The 17,209-nt window shown below is 41.0% G+C and overlaps 1 protein-coding gene across 9 annotated transcripts in view; it reads right to left on the bottom strand.

Moving 5' to 3' along the window:
* The window catches only part of nutf2 (nuclear transport factor 2), a 47,692-nt gene extending 31,170 nt beyond the window's left edge, over positions 1–16,522 (bottom strand). Inside the window, exons 1-4 of one of the 9 annotated variants that reach the window (XM_043707085.1) lie at positions 16,418–16,505; positions 10,913–11,061; positions 3,599–3,719; positions 1,331–1,402 (exon numbers count right to left, since the gene is read on the bottom strand). In XM_043707085.1, coding sequence (XP_043563020.1) covers positions 1,331–1,402; positions 3,599–3,697 — 171 coding nt within the window. In that variant the 5' untranslated portion in view covers positions 3,698–3,719; positions 10,913–11,061; positions 16,418–16,505. Of the gene's footprint in view, positions 1–1,330; positions 1,403–3,598; positions 3,720–6,424; positions 6,572–10,912; positions 11,062–16,040; positions 16,269–16,411 lie in introns of those variants that run through there. The other 8 variants (XM_043707086.1, XM_043707087.1, XR_006314151.1 and 5 more) reach the window with 8 other exon arrangements.
* Positions 16,523–17,209: the final 687 nt, after the last annotated feature.

Below are 17,209 nucleotides of genomic sequence, written 5' to 3'. Positions count from 1 at the left end.
TGGATTAGCAATGACACTCCTCCACCTCTTATCTTTCCCATGATTGTAATGAACTCCTGGGAGGACTCAAAAACGCTGAATGGCAGAGTCCTGCTCCTATTTTCTGTCTTTCCATAATATTGGCAGCAAATTATAACAAAAATGTGATATTGCCAATTGTATAATTGCAATATGAAATTCAGATGAGGGCAAGTGCAAGGTTAAATAAATCCAAAAAGTTGCTGCTTTAGTTATTTTGGTTGCATTTTGATGTTTGGCTCAGCACTGAATAGTTTGAAGTTACTATGTCAGTATGGTACATTCAACTTAAACGCCAAAGTTGAACTTGGTCATTTCAGTCCACAAATAAACTTCTTGCATCGCTAAAACATAAGAACTGATAAATAACTTCCCTACCACTGAAAATTAAGCGTACTATTGCATCACTTTCTATTTTAAAGTAGTCAAACTTATTTTTCTTTATCTTTCTTTTTACTGCTAATCAGTTTTCTTTTTCTCTTCTGCATCCAATCTGACATATTGAATTCAAGCATTCTAATTTACATGTACTTCTCAGTCCTTGCACCGTTAATTTCACAATCCTCCAATCTAGTTGGTAAGTTGCCTGCCCTGTTCACTCAGATACCAGCTGTTTGTTTTTCTCATTGTGACAAAATATAATCGTGATTAAAATGAGTATAGACAAGTTGAACCAACACAGGATAACTCCATGTTGTTGCCTTGCAATCATAAATTATGAATTTTTTTTGGGATTTTTTTTCTCACCAATTCTGTCAAAGGAAGGGGTTCGTACATACCGCACACTTTCCATTGGCTAAGAGATCAATGATCACACATGAATATTAACAGTGGGAATCAGTAGGCTGTTATAACAGAGTAATCACTAGGTAAAAACAAGGACTGCAGATGCTGGAAACCTGAGTCTGGATTACACTGGTGCTGAAAAAGCACAGCAGGTCAAGCAGTATCCAAAGAGCAGTAATCACTGGTAATCTTGATCTGGTCTGATTTCCACATATGGGGGATTCATTTGACGTAAATCCTGGGATACTAAGAATGAAATAAACACTCTGCTCTACTGAATTTGTCTTAAAATTCAACAAGAAAAAAAACACTCAGTCTAATCCAGGTTGCAGTGCATCTAATCAACAAATTCATATCCCAGAAGCCACACAAGTATATACAGGAAAAGCGTGGTTTGGCATGGAATAGCCGGACGCACAACATTTGAACATTTCAATGCGTTTTAATTCAAAGTTACAACGATCCAAACATTACACTAATGAACAGATTCCTCCCTCTCTTTCCCCCCCCCCCCAAATATACTTACAAGTAGTTTGTCCACAATAGCAGTTTTACCTTGGAACTGCTGTCCTTCCCAACTTAGACATGATGCATCAATCTGAAATGAAAATACACACATGACAACAAATTAATTCATAAATTCGCCCTCCCTCAAACAGTGCTCAAACTAACAGTCGCTTTGGGAACAAAAAAAAAACCTCAAGGACATGTCTTATGAAGAAAGGATGAGGGAGCTAGGGCTTTTCTCATTGGAGCAAAGGAGGAAGACAGGTGACTTGTTAGAGGTGTACAAGATGTCGAGAGGCACAGAGTGGATAATCAGAGACTTCTTCCCATGGTGAAAAGGTCTATCACAGGGGATCATAATTTCAAGGTGACTGGAGGAAGGTTTAGGGAGATGTCAGAAGTAGATTCTTTACTCAGTGGTGAGTGCATGGAATGCATTGCTCACAGTGGTAGTCATGTCAGATACATTAGGTACACTTCAACTCTTGGATAGGCAGATGGAAGATAGTACAATGAAGGGTATGTAGGTTAGTCTGATCTTAGAGTAGGATAAAACACTGGCACACCATCGACTACCGAAGGGCTTGAATTGTGCTGTACTGTTCTATTTTCTATATGTTCGATGTTAAAAAACCTCAAAATTTGAAGATGTCTGAAACACTTGCTTTCTGTATTCCTGAAATAGAATCAAATAATGACAGAATCCCTAGTGTGGAAAGAGGCCATTCAGCCCATGCCCACACCAACCCTTCAAAGAGCATCCCACACAGACTCAGACCGAGTCTCCCACCCTGTCCCCATATATACCACGGCTAACTCACATCCCTGGACACGACAGACAATTCAGCATGGCCAATCCATCTAACTTGCACATCTTTGTACTGTTGGAGGAAACCAGACCACCTGGAGAAAACCCACACAGAATGAGAATGGGCAAACTTCACAGACAGTCACCTGAGGCTGAAATCAATCGCAGGTCCCTGACCCTCTGGAGACAGCAATTATAACTGAGCTACTGTGCTGTCTATCTCAAAGACTTCGAAGATTGCTCTAGTTTAAGCATAGAGATCGGGCATCAATCAATTTCTAGCCACATGATGATACTTGAAAACATATATGGTATTTTGGTGATGCAACAGTTGTGTGTTTATATAAATGGCAGATTCATAATAGTTTATGGCTCTGCGAGAATAAATTCACTCACCACATTAAGCATTTCAATATACATTATTTCATGGTTTCATTCCTCATTTAATGAATCTACAACATGATTCAATTTTGAATTACAAGTGCACTGGAAAAGATTAGAATTAAAGGATGATCATGTTTGCAGTCAAGGTCATATTAAGCATAGAGGTAATGGGTGGTTACATCATTTCTTTTTGGAAAGAGGCACTGACTGTAGGAAGTGGATATTTCACTTGTCACTTAACAGTCAACACAGAACATTCCAAGATGGAATAACGTATATAATACATAATATATATTGGGTCCAAGTACAGCAGTGATATTTTCTATTACTGCATAAGCAAAATAACCTTATTTCCCCAATGTACAATTACTCATTAGTTTAAGTTGCTCAATTTAAATTATTTGACAATTTTAGCATTAAATCACCACAAATTATTTTGTTTGTTGTATAATCCAAAATATTTTGTACAAAACTGCTGAGAATCAAGAGTAGACTATATATTTTTTTAAAAATCCAACGTATTGTTACATCTTATGGAAATAAAAGATTAAGAGTTGTCAAAGTAACAGAGAAAATATCTTCTTTAGAAAGAGGGTTCATGTAAAAATAAATTCCATCAATTAAACCAAATATTAGTATTAATTCATAACGTCAAAGCAACATAGTGGCAAGGTAACTCAGCGGTAAGCACTGCTCCCTCACAGCACCAGAGACCTGGGTTCAATTCCAGCCTCAAGTGTCTATGGAGCCTACATGTCCTCCACATGTTTATGTGGGTTTCTACCAAGTGCTGCAGTTTCCTCCCACAGTCCAAAAGATGAGAAGGTTAGGTGGATTGGCCGCACTAAATTGCCTACAGTGTCCAGAGATGTTGTTACGGCCAGCGAATAAGCTATGGTTAACATAGGGTTACGGGATAGGGCAGGGGGTTGGGAATTCAATGGGCCAAATGGCCTCTTTATGCCCTGTAGGGTCTGTTTGATTTTAATACATTTTCCCAACATCAATGCACAAATATTAAGAAAATTTCTCTTAAAAATTGTCATATTAAAGAAGTTATAGAAAATAAGGCGATAAGACAATAGTCATACTTACATATAATGATCCTAGTTGGCCCCGGTCTGCATCAAAAACTTGATAGTAATGATTAACAAAGCCACTTCCAATCTGCTCCCAGATAGGTTTGTCATTCATTCTGATAACTTAGCCACAGGCACTGAAACCAGATTAGAGCGAAGAATCAGTACTCTATTAACTTAAAATTAATCAATCACTTTTTTTTATTACTACACTTCCTTTTTTTAATCCAAGAACCGAAATGAAGTGGGAACAGATCAGGGTTTTTACACACTGAACCTCTAGCTATGATAGTTTTGGACAAACTGTGCTCTCCACTTTGCTCAACTGGTCAACCCATTAAAAAATCTAAAATTCAGTGCCATCAACAGCCGACCTACAAACAAAAATATGTATCGATCAGAGTGGCAAGCCCAAAGAGGAATAGAAAATCCCACAAAGTTAAAATTGCATAAGAAATTGCACTGGAACATTTCAGGCGAGTGGACCCGCGAATTGGAATCACAAATAAAAATAGACAATCGGACAATTAAAAGGCAACAATGGATAAAACAGTAAAGAATGAATACCTGAGGAATGGGGTGATTCAGAGTGGCAGCAGCGCAACACAGCAAAGCAAACCTGGGGCTGAGCTGTGGCAGGAGCAATCAGATAAATACCTGAGGAAGAGGGTGAGTGAGCGGCAGCAGCAGTCAGACTGGTGGCGGTGGGAATGAGGCTGAAACCAAAGAGACCCCGACAAATGACAGACTCAAAATCTGATGCTCAGAACTAGAGACAAAGTAGTGTCAGGAGAGAGAGAGAGAGAGAGAGAGAGAGAGAGAGAGAGAGAGAGAGAGAGAGAGAGAGAGAGAGAGAGAGAAAAAAAAAAGAGAAAAAGAGAAAAAAGAAAAAGAAAGAGAGAGAAAAAGAACGCTTACTTTTGTCATCTTAGCTTATTAGGAATATACAGTGAGAGGAGAAATGTGAGAAGTGCAAATGGTTGTGTAATTGGTTGCTAGATTATCGCTTGTAGTTGAAAATATTAAAAGTGGCAAGAGAACTCAACTCTCACTGTCCATGGTGACTGGAATGCCTAGGGTTTCAGATGGACTCACTGTGGAGCATCCATGAGGCTGAGATGTACTACTGTAGGATAACTCCCTGTGCCACACATTAGTGAGGCCAGAAATAAAGTAAAAAAAAATTACACCACACCAGGTTGTAGTCCAACAGGTTTATTTGGAAGCACTAGCCCAAATAAAACTGTTGGACTATAATCTGGTGTTGAGGGATTTAATTTTTTTTAAACCTTGTCCACCCCAATCGGGGGTGGGGTGGGGGGGTATTTTTGTTGGAAATGAAGAAATCATCGGCGGCTAACAGGCCAGCCCATCGAATGCCGCCTGACCTGCTGTGCTTTTCTACCACCAGACTCTTCATCCAAGTCCAACAGCAGCACCTCCAAATCAGGCCAGAAATAGGAAGATAATACACGAGCTGTTTAACCATGCCTTCTACTGTAAGGGTTCCAGGTATGTGGATTTTAAGTGTCTCCCAAAACTGATGGGACCTGTACAAGAAAGACAGGTTGCACCTAAACTGGAAGAGCACCAATTACAAGGCTTAAGCTAGTGTGGCTGGGGGATGGCAGCCAGAGCAGATCAGTATGTGGAGTGTTTGAAGAATGGGGCTAAATCAAATAACAGGCAAGGCCAGGTTAATGAACATGACACAACACGTGGTCTGAAGTATATTTACTTTAATGCAAGGAGTACAACTTATGTGCTTAGAGCTTGGAGTCATATGTGGGACTATGATGTGCTAGCCATTACAGAGAGCTGGTTGAGACAGGCAGGACTGCCATCTAAACTTTCCAGGGTTTAGACCTTTCAGGCATGTTACAAGGGGATGTAAAAGGGGTGGAGGAGTTGCATTACAGAAAATTTGATTTCATTGATTTTTTGTAGTCACATATACCTCAGTGAAAAGCTTTGTCTTATGGAGTAATAAGGCAAACCATAGCGAACAAGGACATAGAGATCAAAGGATGCTTAGACAGAGCAAAGCATACAGGTTACACCACACAGGAGGTGCACAAAGCAAGATCAACATAATTTGAAGTTTGAGTGCCCATTCATCAGTCTAATTATGGCTGGGAAGAAGCTCTTCTAGAACCTGTTGGTGAGCGTGTTCAAGCTTCTGTATCTTCTGCATGACTGAAGAGGTTAAGAGAGAGCATTAGCAGAGCGGTAAGGAAGATGTCATAGCTGTACTAAATTAGACATTTTGGAGGGCTAATCCAGTGAGGCAACAGAGGTAGAATTTAGGAATAAGATAGATCTAATCATGACGATAGGCTGATACCATAGGCCTCCCGGCCGTCAATGGGAATTAGAGGAACAGCCATGTAAGCAGATAATGCAAAGATGGTAAACAAAAACAACAGGGTTATGATAGTGGGTGATTTTCATTTCCCCAATAGTCATGGGACTCCCATAGTGTCATTGGGCAGAATGTTAAGTGATTCTTAAAACATTATAGAGATTAATCCAAAGAGGGAAGGGGCATATTAGAGCTTATATTGGAGAATAAGCTTGGCTTGGTGTTTGAAGTTTCAGTGGGGGAGCATTTTGGAAGTGATGGCAATGGAAAAGGATAGGAATGGTCTTCAGGTGAAAGTGCTATGGAGGTATGGGAGATCTAACTATAACAATGCTGATCAGGAAGTGGAAGGATTGGATTTTGAGCAGCTGTTTGAAGGTAAATCCACTTCTGATCTGTGGAGTCTCTTAAAAATCAGCTAATTAAAGTTCAGAAACAATAACAGAAATTACTCAAAAAGATCAAGAGGTCTGAGAGCACCTGTAGAGAGATATCAGAGTTAACATTTTGACTCTTCGTCAGAACTAGATTTACAGCATCCGCAGTTCTTTCAGTTTTTATTGACCAAAGTTCAGGACCAACGTGTTCCTGTGTGGATGAAAGATAAGGATGGCAAAATTTGGGAACCTTGAATGACAAAAGACATTAGTTAAAAAGGGAAGCAAATGTAAAGGTTTAAAAAACAAATCAAACAAACCCTTTGAGAAGTACAAAAGAAACAGAAAAGTACTTAAGCAAATGATGGCTACAAGGGGCCATGAAGTACTCTTGGCAAGTAGGATTAAGGAGCAATTTATTTGTATATTAGGAGCAAGAGGGTAACTTGGGGAAGGGTAGTTCCACTCAAAGACAAGAAAATAGGAAATGTGTGGGTAGCCAAATGAAGTCAGTGACATTCTCCCACTCTGCCGAGGACATGGAGGTCCTGGGCTCCTTCACCGCCGCTCCCTCACCACCAGACGCCTGGAGGAAGAATGCCTCATCTTCCGCCTCGGAACACTTCAACCCCAGGGCATCAATGTGGACTTCAACAGTTTCCTCATTTCCCCTTCCCCCACCTCATCCTAGTTCTAAACTTCCAGCTCCACACTGTCCCCATGACTTGTCCTACCTGCCTATCTCCTTTTCCACCTATCCACTCCACCCTCTCCTCCCTGACCTATCACCTTCATCCCCTCCCCCATTCACCTATTGTACTCCATGCTACTTTCTCCACAACCCCACCCTCCTCTAGCTTATCTCTTCACGCTTCAGACTCACTGCCTTTATTCCTGATGAAGGGCTTTTGCCCGAAACGTCGATTTCGCTGCTCCTTGGATGCTGCCTGAACTGCTCTTCCAGCACCACTAATGCAGATCCTGGTTTCCAGCATCTGCAGTCGTTGTTTTTACCACATAAATGATGGTAAGCTTAGACAGGGGTTTGATAATACTCTAGGGCATGTTAATACTGTGGTGGTGGTATTGGTTGTCCTGAAAAACATTAAAAAGGGAGATAAGCCCCTAGGGCCTGACTCCAAGATACTGAGGACAAGGAGGGAATTGCTAGGTCTTGCGAGACTTTTTTTTATCCTCTTTAGCCAAAGGCAAGGTCCCAGATGAGAAGAATAGCCACTGTTGTTCCTTTAAGGGAAATAGGGATAATGCAGGAAATTATAGGCTAGTGAGCTTTATATTTGTAGTAAGGAAAAGAATATGGAAAAGGAGAAGATTTCTAAGGACAGGATTTACTTGCATTTGTACAAGAATAGACTGATATAGGATAGTCAGAACGGTTTTATGCAGGGGAGGTATTGTATCTCAAATTTGGACGTTGATAAGGTGCCTCATGGCAGGCCTGTCCAGCAGACCAAATCACATGGAATTCACGGTGAGTTGGCAAGTTGGATACAAAATTGGCTTGACCATAGAAGACAAAATAGTAGTTGTTAAAGAAAGAGCTTTTCTGACTGAAGGTCTATGAGCAATGGTGTTCTGTAATCTATTGTTTGTGATTTATATGTAAATGATTTGGATAAAAATGTAGGCGGCCTTATTAAGTTTACATGAAACTGGTGGTTATGGATAGTGAGCACGATTGTCAAAGGGTGCAGCAGAATAAACATTGGCTGGAAAGTTTGACGGAGAAATGGCAGATGGAGTCAAATCGGAAGTTATGCATTTTGGGAGGTCAAATGCAAAAGGCAATTATGCCACAAATGCCTGGACCCTTAGGAGCACTGATATACAGAATTCTTGTCAGCCAAATCCATAGCTCACTGAAAGCAGAAACAAGTGGTAAATAAGGAATACATTATGCTTCACTGAGGTATAGAAGTAGTCAAGCTACATTTGGAGTACTGCGTGTAGTACAGGCACCACACTATAGGAATAAAATGGAGGCTTTGGAGAGGGTGCAAAAGAGGTATATGAGAATGTTGCCTCGAATGGAGCATATTAGCTGTAAGGAGAGGCTGGACAAACTTGGATTGTTTCGGCTGGAGCACAGGCTGAGGGGCAACCTGATGTAAGCATATAAAATTATGATGGGGGATAGTCAGGGTCTCTTTCCCAGAGTGAAAATGGTAAATACTAGAGGGCAAAGGAGAAAGTTTGAAGATGTGTTAGTACCATATATACTCATGTATAGGTCAATGATATGTATAAGCCAACCCTTACTCTCAGCCAAAAATCTTATATGTCCCATATATCTCGTGTACATCGACCCTAGTTCTACCATACCATTCTACCGTAGCAGGCAGAATGGAGAGTTATTTTGTAGATAAACATTCAATAATGGTCATAATTATTGTTCCTTTTGTTGTTTATTTTATATAGATATCTGGCTCTTGTTTGTCCATTTTTTGACTCATACCAAGCATGAATTTCATCCCCTCAAAAACAAACCTCACATATTAGTCAACCCCTAATTTCAGCTTTAAAAAAAAACCTTCTCCAAAATTCAACCTACACATGAGTATATACAGTAATTTAAAAAAATATATACACATTATATAAGTATACAAACACACACGGTAATGGGTGTCTGGAATGCATTGCCACAGATCTGATATGAGGCATTTAGATAGATACATGAAAACCCAGAGAACATAGGGATATCGACCAGATGGAGGCAGATGGAATTAGTTTAAAATAGTATCATGGTTGGCACACACAGTGTGCCACAGTAAAGAGCCTGTTCCTGTGCTGTCCTGTTCTATGATGAAGTGATCTCAAAAGTAATAGACTCAGGGAAACATGCAGAACAGTATTCCATTATATGGTACTCATGAAGATTCTCATTAACAACGGGATAGATTTTAAAAAGCAAATCAAGATGACAGGACAAAGAGATTATGATTAAACAGTTCTCATGAACAGCTATTTACTTGGAACAAAACATGCCATTTCTCTCTCCATAGATTTTATCAGATCTGCAAAGTACTTGCTCAGTCTCTTCAAAATCAAGTTGAAATGCTTGTACAGTGCATAAAAAAAGTGTCTGAATAAATATTAAAAGCACATTCATCTTCAGATCCCCTGCATGGATTTTATTGCCCAAGAGCTAAGGAATCATGAAGCTGGCACATTAGTCCAAAGAAATATGAATCAATAAGTGAAAATATGTTTGCTATATTTTTCTGCAATTACAAACTATAGCCTGAGAATCCTGTACCTGATGTGTCCTGCACATGACTGCAAAGCATGTTCTCCAGTGTACTAGTTTGGATGCAACCTTCATTGTTGTTATATCTCTGCAAAACCTCACCCAACAATTTAAATGAAGTATTCTCAATAATGCTTCTTTCAATGCCAGCTATGTTTCACTCAACACATTCAATTTGTCCACTAGCTCCTTCTATGACGTGAAATGCAACATCACAAGCTTCAGAAATGTCATGCTGCTTAGCATAGGGAGGAGCTTGGAGGACTCAACATTTAGACCACTGATTGTAATACAGTATAGCTATTCAGATGCATAGCGTGATCTAAATTGGATGGAGAGGCATTTCAGAACTTTCTTTTTGGCAACATCAATTATTTCACTAGGAAACAGTCACAAAGGAATTTTGCAAATTCATCAAGATCATCTTTGCCAAGTTGATTTGTCCAACGTATATGCCTTTACTGAAAATTCCAAATACTTCTGGTTCAACGATGTTGAGGAAGCCTATAAATTAATCCCAACAGCATTTCCTGGCTGTCGTTTTTCCTAATCTCAGCTCATATAGATTTTGCTTCCTAACCTTGAGTGTCAAGATCTTTCCCACTACTTCTGTCATGCTTCATCACCAATACTCTACATCTTTTTGCATATTGTCTATCTTTTTAAAAGGTGGAATCTAATGTCAAAGAAACAGCTCCTTCTTTCGCCAGGACAGATATTAGTGCTAAATAATCAAAGCAGCTTCTTCCTCTATGACCATGTGCGCCATGTTTAATTCTCTAATCTGCATGACCTTACACCAATTGCTTTTTACTTCAAGATGAGCCAGGTGCACATTTGCTTCAGACTGCAGCCTCTATCCCTTCATGCTTCCCTCCAAGGTGACAGCCAGCTGACTCTGCACTGCACATGGTGGCCTTGCCTTACTCCATTACAGCCTTGCATTTCATTATTTTATGGACCACAAATACTTAAGGCCCCAGTCTGCAAACTACATTATCTCACAGAATCTGACGTGAAGCCAAATAATGGAACAAGTGATTGAAATCTCAGTTATATGGCATTTGAAAAGGGGAGTAGACAAGAGAAAAGATTAATGGATAGAAATCCAGAGCCCAGGATCTGGGAATGGAGGTGCAGACACCAATGGAATTATGAAAAGTGAGATGCCAGAATTGACAAAGCACAGTTGTAGAAGATGACCAATATAGGGAGCAACCAGGCCAGAGATATTCACTTTTCTGATTTATCCCGACAAACGTTTACATTAATTATTGACCATTATTTATCAGTTATATTTTCTGAATGCTGGATTCAATTTACCAGATCTTGTGGGCAATATTCCAAATTCTGATACTTGCAAGAAAACGATTGAACTCCCTCTATTCTGACAGTTTCGAGCCAAGACTCTGTGCTTAAGTCTCTGGTACGACACTTCATCCATAACTTTCTAGTTCAGTGAAATGTTTTACCTACAAAGGCACATGTGACATGTCAAGGAAGTCAGCAAGAGGGCCGAACATCTAAATAAAGGGAGAAGCATAAAAGTTTTGATAAGCTAAATCAGTGACAGAACAGGCAAATACAAGATAGTGTATACTAGCCAAAGATTGCATGTGTCAAGTACATATTACACAGTAATTATAAACAACCAAAAAGGAGGACCTGATTGTGATTTAACAATGTGAATGCTCAGGAAGCACCAAACTTCAGTCCAAATTTTATCCGATTCCTTTTTATTGGTATCCAAATGTTCTGCCTGGCAGCACTGCTGTCCTACAGCACCAGAGACCCAAGTTCAATTCCTGTCTCAGGTGACTGCGTGGAGTTTGCACGTTCTCCCAGTGTCTGCATGCGTTTCCTCCAGATGCTCAGATTTCCTCCCACAGTCACAAAGAGTGCACAGGTGAATTGGCCATGCTTAACTGCCCAGAGTGTTAGGTGCATTAGTTAGAGGGAAATGGTTCTGGGTGGTTACTCTGAGGGTCGATGTGCACTGGTTGGGCCAAACAGCCTGTTTCCACACTGTAGGGAATCTTAAAAAAAAAAGCCACCCCATGTTCAATTTAACACAAAACAGAAACGTCAAGGCACTGGACTTGAAATGTTTACTCTGCTTTCATTTCACAGATGCCAGACCTCAGTTTCTTCAGCAATTTCTATTTATTTCAGATTTCCACTATCAGTGATTTGGTTTAATTTTTTTAATTTGGAGTGGCATGTTTAGATTTTTGTATCAAGTCACCATTGTATATCAGTACAGCAAAAGACCCAATACTGAATCTACAATATGGCTAGAAGAACCACAGCACAGGAGGCAGCCATTCAGCCACTATCCCTGTTCTTTAGGGGAGCGTTTCAGTCAATTCCATTCCACTCCCTCTATATTTGTTCCCTGTTTATTGATCACCCCTTTAATTCAATATTCAGCTTGGTTGTCTATTGCATTAAGCAGCTTAGGCATGACACAAGTCCCTTCTTCTATTTCATTTATACCTCTATCTGCAAAAACCAGGGACTTGTGTCTTTCCTTTCTTCCTCACAGAGATGTCGTTGTGTCTGAACTGGAGCCCCTTTGAAGGATTGCTATTGTTCAATTAATGATTTTCCCATCAAATTTTGATTTCAATTCACCTGGGCCAGTTCCTTTTTCAATGCTAAGTTTTTTTTTTAAGTTTGATGGAACTTTATCCTTTCCTATAAATTACAGATTTCAGTAAGGCATTTGATAAGGTTCCCCATGGTAGGTTATTGCACAAAATATGGAGGCATGGGATTGAGGTTGTTTTCAGAGTTTCGATCAGAAACTGGCCAGCTCGAAGACAGGGGGTGACTATATGATGGGAAATTGGGGTTTAGATCAGAGTGGTACTGGAAATGCACAGGTCAGGCAGCATCCGAGGAGCAGGAAAATCGACATTTCGGGCAAAAGCCCTTCATCAGGAAATGCTCATCCTGGAGTTCAGTTACAAATGGTGTACCACAAGGATCTGCTTTGGGTCCACTGCTGTTTGTCATTTTTATAAACGACCTGGATGAGGGCGGAGAAGGATGGGTTAGTAAATTTGCAATTATACTAAGGTCAGTAGAGTTGTGGATAGTACAGAAGGATGTTGTGGGTTACAGAGGGACAGAGATGGGCTGAGAGTTGGCAAATAGAGTTTAATGCAGAAAACCTTGAGGTGATTCACTTTGGAAGGAGCAAAAGCAATGCAGAGTACTGGGCTAATGCGAAGATTCTTGGTAGTGTAGAGGAGTAGAGCGACCTCGGTGTCCATGAACATAGATCACTGAAAGTTGCCACCCAGGTTGATAGGGTTTTAAGGCGGCATATGGTGGGTTAGCTTTTATTAGTAGAGGGATCAAGTTTCAGAACCATGAGATCATGCTGCAGCTGTACAAAACTCTGCACTTGGGAGTATTGCATACACTTTTGGTCACCGTATTATGGGAAGGATGTGGAAGCTTTGGAAAGGATTCAGAGGAGATTTACTAGGATGTTGCCTGGTATGGAAGGAAGGCCTTACGAGGAAAGGCTGAGGGACTTGAGGCTGTTTTTATTGGAGATGAGAAGGCTTAGAGGTGACTTAATTGAGACATGTAAGATAATCAGAGGGTTAGATAGGGTGGACAATGACAGCCTTTTTCCAAGGATGATGATGGCTAGCATGATAGGGCATAGCTTTAAATTGGGGGGTGAAAGACAGAAGTCAAAGATAGTTTCTTTACTCAGTAGTAGACTGACCAACTTTAAGAGCATTTAAATGGTCACTGGATACACATGAATAAAAATGTGTAGGTTTGATGGGCTTCAGATTGGCTTCACAGTCGGTGCAACATCGAGGGCCGAAGGGCCTAAACTGCACTGCAATTTTCTATTCTACACCTAATGTTATGATTACTGCTTCGCGAATGCTTTCCCATTGATACATATTGTACTTAATTCTTCAGATCTAGATCCAACACCACTTTCTTCCTCGCTGAACTGAATATTCAATACAACTCATCCAGCACATCTTTGTACTTTTCAGTTACTACTCCAGTCTGAATTAGGTCAAATTAAATAACCTGTTATTAAGTCATAGAAATATACAGCACAGAAACAGACCAGTCAGTCCCCAACTCGCCCATGCTGACCAGATATGCCCAACCCAATCTATTCTCACCTGCCAGGAAGCAGCCCATATCCCTCCAAACCCTTCCTTTTCATATACCCACCCAGATGCCTTTTAAATGTTGCAATTGTACTAGCCTCCACTTCCTCTGGCAGCTCATTCCATACACATGCCACCTTCTGCGTGAAAAAGGTGCCCCTTAGGACTCTCTCATATCTTTCCTCTCTCACCCATGCTTTGAATTAGAATTACAATTACCTTTGTCACATGCACTCAAATGAATGCAGTGAAAGGTATGCAACGTCACCACTTATATTGCTATCTCAGGTACAAGATACCTAGGTATGGACACTAGTGTTTGGTACAAACTTGAAAGAATAATAAAAGTCCAGCATACGAAAAAAAAGACATGAAATGCAGTCCATTTCACAAGGTCCACACCAGCACCTAACCTCCAGACTGTACCAGGCAAAGTCTCCAGACCACGCCAGGCATCAAAACTAGAGACCTTGCTTCCCCGCAGTGGGGCCTCCAGATAGGACTTGTCTCCCCACACAAGTCTCCCGCGCCAGCCTCCGGTCTGGGAGTCACCACCTCCATTCCCCTTGGAGTAAGTCTCAAAAGTTAGAAGCTTGAAAAGAGGAGGAAAAGATAAGGAAAGATGGAACGGAGGAACTCTGGCTGGAGCATCCTCTGTTGCCATCTTGGACCAGAATGACCGAATCCCTGAGCTGGGGACTGTCACACACTCACTGCTGCAAGCTATACAGCAGTCCAGCAGCTTCATGGGAATTCCAACTCCAAGCGTTCCTGTTACTGCAGGTCAATTAGAGATGGGCAACAAATGCCAGCCACGATGGCGAATAGGGAAATACTATTATCTCTAATTGCAGAATCCATCCAAAAAGGTTTTTCACTTATTACACAGAATTTGAAACAGGACAAGTTTCCTCACAGAGGGTCAGTGCAAGCATTTATGTACATGAGCTCCAAACTCTGTTTCAAATTTGCTGAAGCTGACTAACTACTCCAACTCTAACTTCTGACTTTGTATGCATTTTCTCATCTTTGATATCTCAGCCTTATGCACATGCCATTCAAAATTAACCCATGCCCCCAAAGTATTAACCTCCCAGTTACAAATTTTAGTGTAGTAGATACTAGAGCAAAATGGGGACAGTGATAAAACTGCTAAAAGAAAACTTATGATAAATATCAGAAAAAAATTTCACATGAAGACAAAAATCTTTGTTTCTACATGTACATGCCTATACAGAAGTAGTTGATGGGAGATAATATTCTAATTTGAAACAACCTGAAACAAAATGTAAAGCCAATTGGTTAAGTTCACTGATAATGCCCTCATTTGATTTTGTCTTAGTTTTGAGTACTGAGGAAAAAAGTGGCAGCCAAATAAAAGTTGCTTCAATGAACTAATTTAGTTAAATTATTTTTCAACTAAAAAGTGACAGATTGAGCGGCATAAAACTTCCGAAGATCAAGGGGTGCAACTACAGATATTCAAACATGCTTCATTTCTCGAAGTTTATTGTAGACTTCAGGTGAAGTGTCGATAACCGGAATAACAAAACGCGCACAAAACCCTCAGCATTAAAGTACATTCAATGCATGGTATTTTAAAATAAAACGAAACATAAACACGATCGTTTGATCCGACATGAGAAGGTGAAAATTCTTCGCCAGCCGACGAGCTTATGAATAACTTCTTGCAGCAATGGGATCGCACTGAGAGGGGAAGAAGCCAAAGAGTGTCGTGCTGGAAAAACACTGCCGTTCAGGCAGCACCCGAGGACCATCATTCCTAAAGAAGGGCTTATGCCCGTAACGTCGACTCTCCTGCTCCTCGATGCTGCCTGACCAGCTGTGCTTTTCCAGCAACACTCTTCCACTATGATCTGCGGTCCTCACTTTCTCCTGAGAGAAGAAAAACCAAAGCTCTTGCAATAAAAAAAATCTGCAGACTAATCAGTATTAGTTTTTAATTGGTCTAACCAACAGCAGCCTTTAACGGGGAGGGGTTGCTGAAGAGAACTAGGGATTGGTAATGAGACTGAAGGATCCGACAGTCCCGCCAAACCTGGTAAGGAGATAAAATAGTCTAAATTGATCCCTTCGACAGAGGAAAGAGCGGTATTCCAATGTGAAGGATTGGTAAATTGAGGACTGAAGTGAATCGAGGCTTAAACGGGGAAACTTCTAAATCACTTTCTCGCTCTGATGGACCCACAAGGGAGGCGCGAGGTTGATGGCTCACGTTCGTCCGGTTCTTTCAAAAAAAAATTCAAATCTAACAGCGAAAAGCGCAGCGTCATTACCGCCAGCAGCAGCCTGTTACTGGTCGCCCGCTTGTCTTTCTCTCAACTTGATTCTGGGAATAGATCACTGCGTGTAGATTCCCGACCCAGGTCCATGCCGCCATTATTAAGCCTAAAAATATCGCTGCCTTTTTCTTCCATTTCCAGCTCCAGCACCAGCCCCTTGACCAGACCAGAACAGGCCAGGCCCGAACCCCCACCCGCTCGAGCAGGCACGTCGGCCGCCTCACACCGCATTGTCATGTGCGCACCGCGCCCAATAAACCCGCCTGCACGACTCTCATTCCGGACCCTCCCCCGCTTCGCCGCCATTTCAGAGCCAGACCAACACAACGTTTAAACGAGTTAATGAGAAGAAGGGGGAAACATACACTTACCCCCACAGCGCCCGAAACTCCGGCCGATCGCAGTATGGCGACCAACGGCACCAGGCCCCTCCCAGCCCCTGCGTGTGGGGTGGTGGGGGAAGTAGGAGGCACCCCGTAGACAGCTGAGGTAGGACGCATGCTCGAGGCGAGTGGCCGCGCAATGCACCACGGTATCTGTAGTTCTATCAAAAGTTCAGTGTTGAAAGTGGGTGAATGAAGGAACTACAATATCCATAGTACAATACAGGTGTACGTATGTGGGAGCGTTCGGAAGGAAGTAGGGATAAATTTGGATGGTGCAAGTGTTAGGTTGGGTAATGCTTGCATTTCAACCTTTTATGTTTAAAAAAGGTGTTTGTAGTTATGTAGAATTAGTCTTGTTTTTAGCTATTTTTTGAGCCCTCTGAATTTCTCCTTTCCCAGCAATTTCTAATCTCATAAGTCAAACTGGGGATAGGATTTGCGTTAGTAGTTACAGGCTTCTAGCAGCTAAATATTTTGTTTTTATAGGCGAACATTTTAATCCTAAATTTCGGTTGTATTTTTTCTAATTTCACGTGATTAAAAAGCAGTTTTGAATTATTTTCCTCCATTTCAATTGAATAGCCTTAAAAACAAATGAAAGCTCTACCGTTCCATGTACTTAAATTCAGAGCTGTTCATCCGAGTAACCCAGTGTAAGACCAGTTGCATCATGTAGGATTTGAGAGCTCCTGAAATATCCCTCAGTCCAGTCTTCTCCAAAACATGACCTCGTTGGTTTCAATTTCTTTGAAGTCAATTATGTTTCGACAGCAAACT

This window comes from Chiloscyllium plagiosum, chromosome 17 (assembly GCF_004010195.1).
Source record: "Chiloscyllium plagiosum isolate BGI_BamShark_2017 chromosome 17, ASM401019v2, whole genome shotgun sequence".
NCBI lineage: Eukaryota > Metazoa > Chordata > Chondrichthyes > Orectolobiformes > Hemiscylliidae > Chiloscyllium > Chiloscyllium plagiosum.
This window is presented reverse-complemented; position numbering and strand designations above follow the sequence as displayed.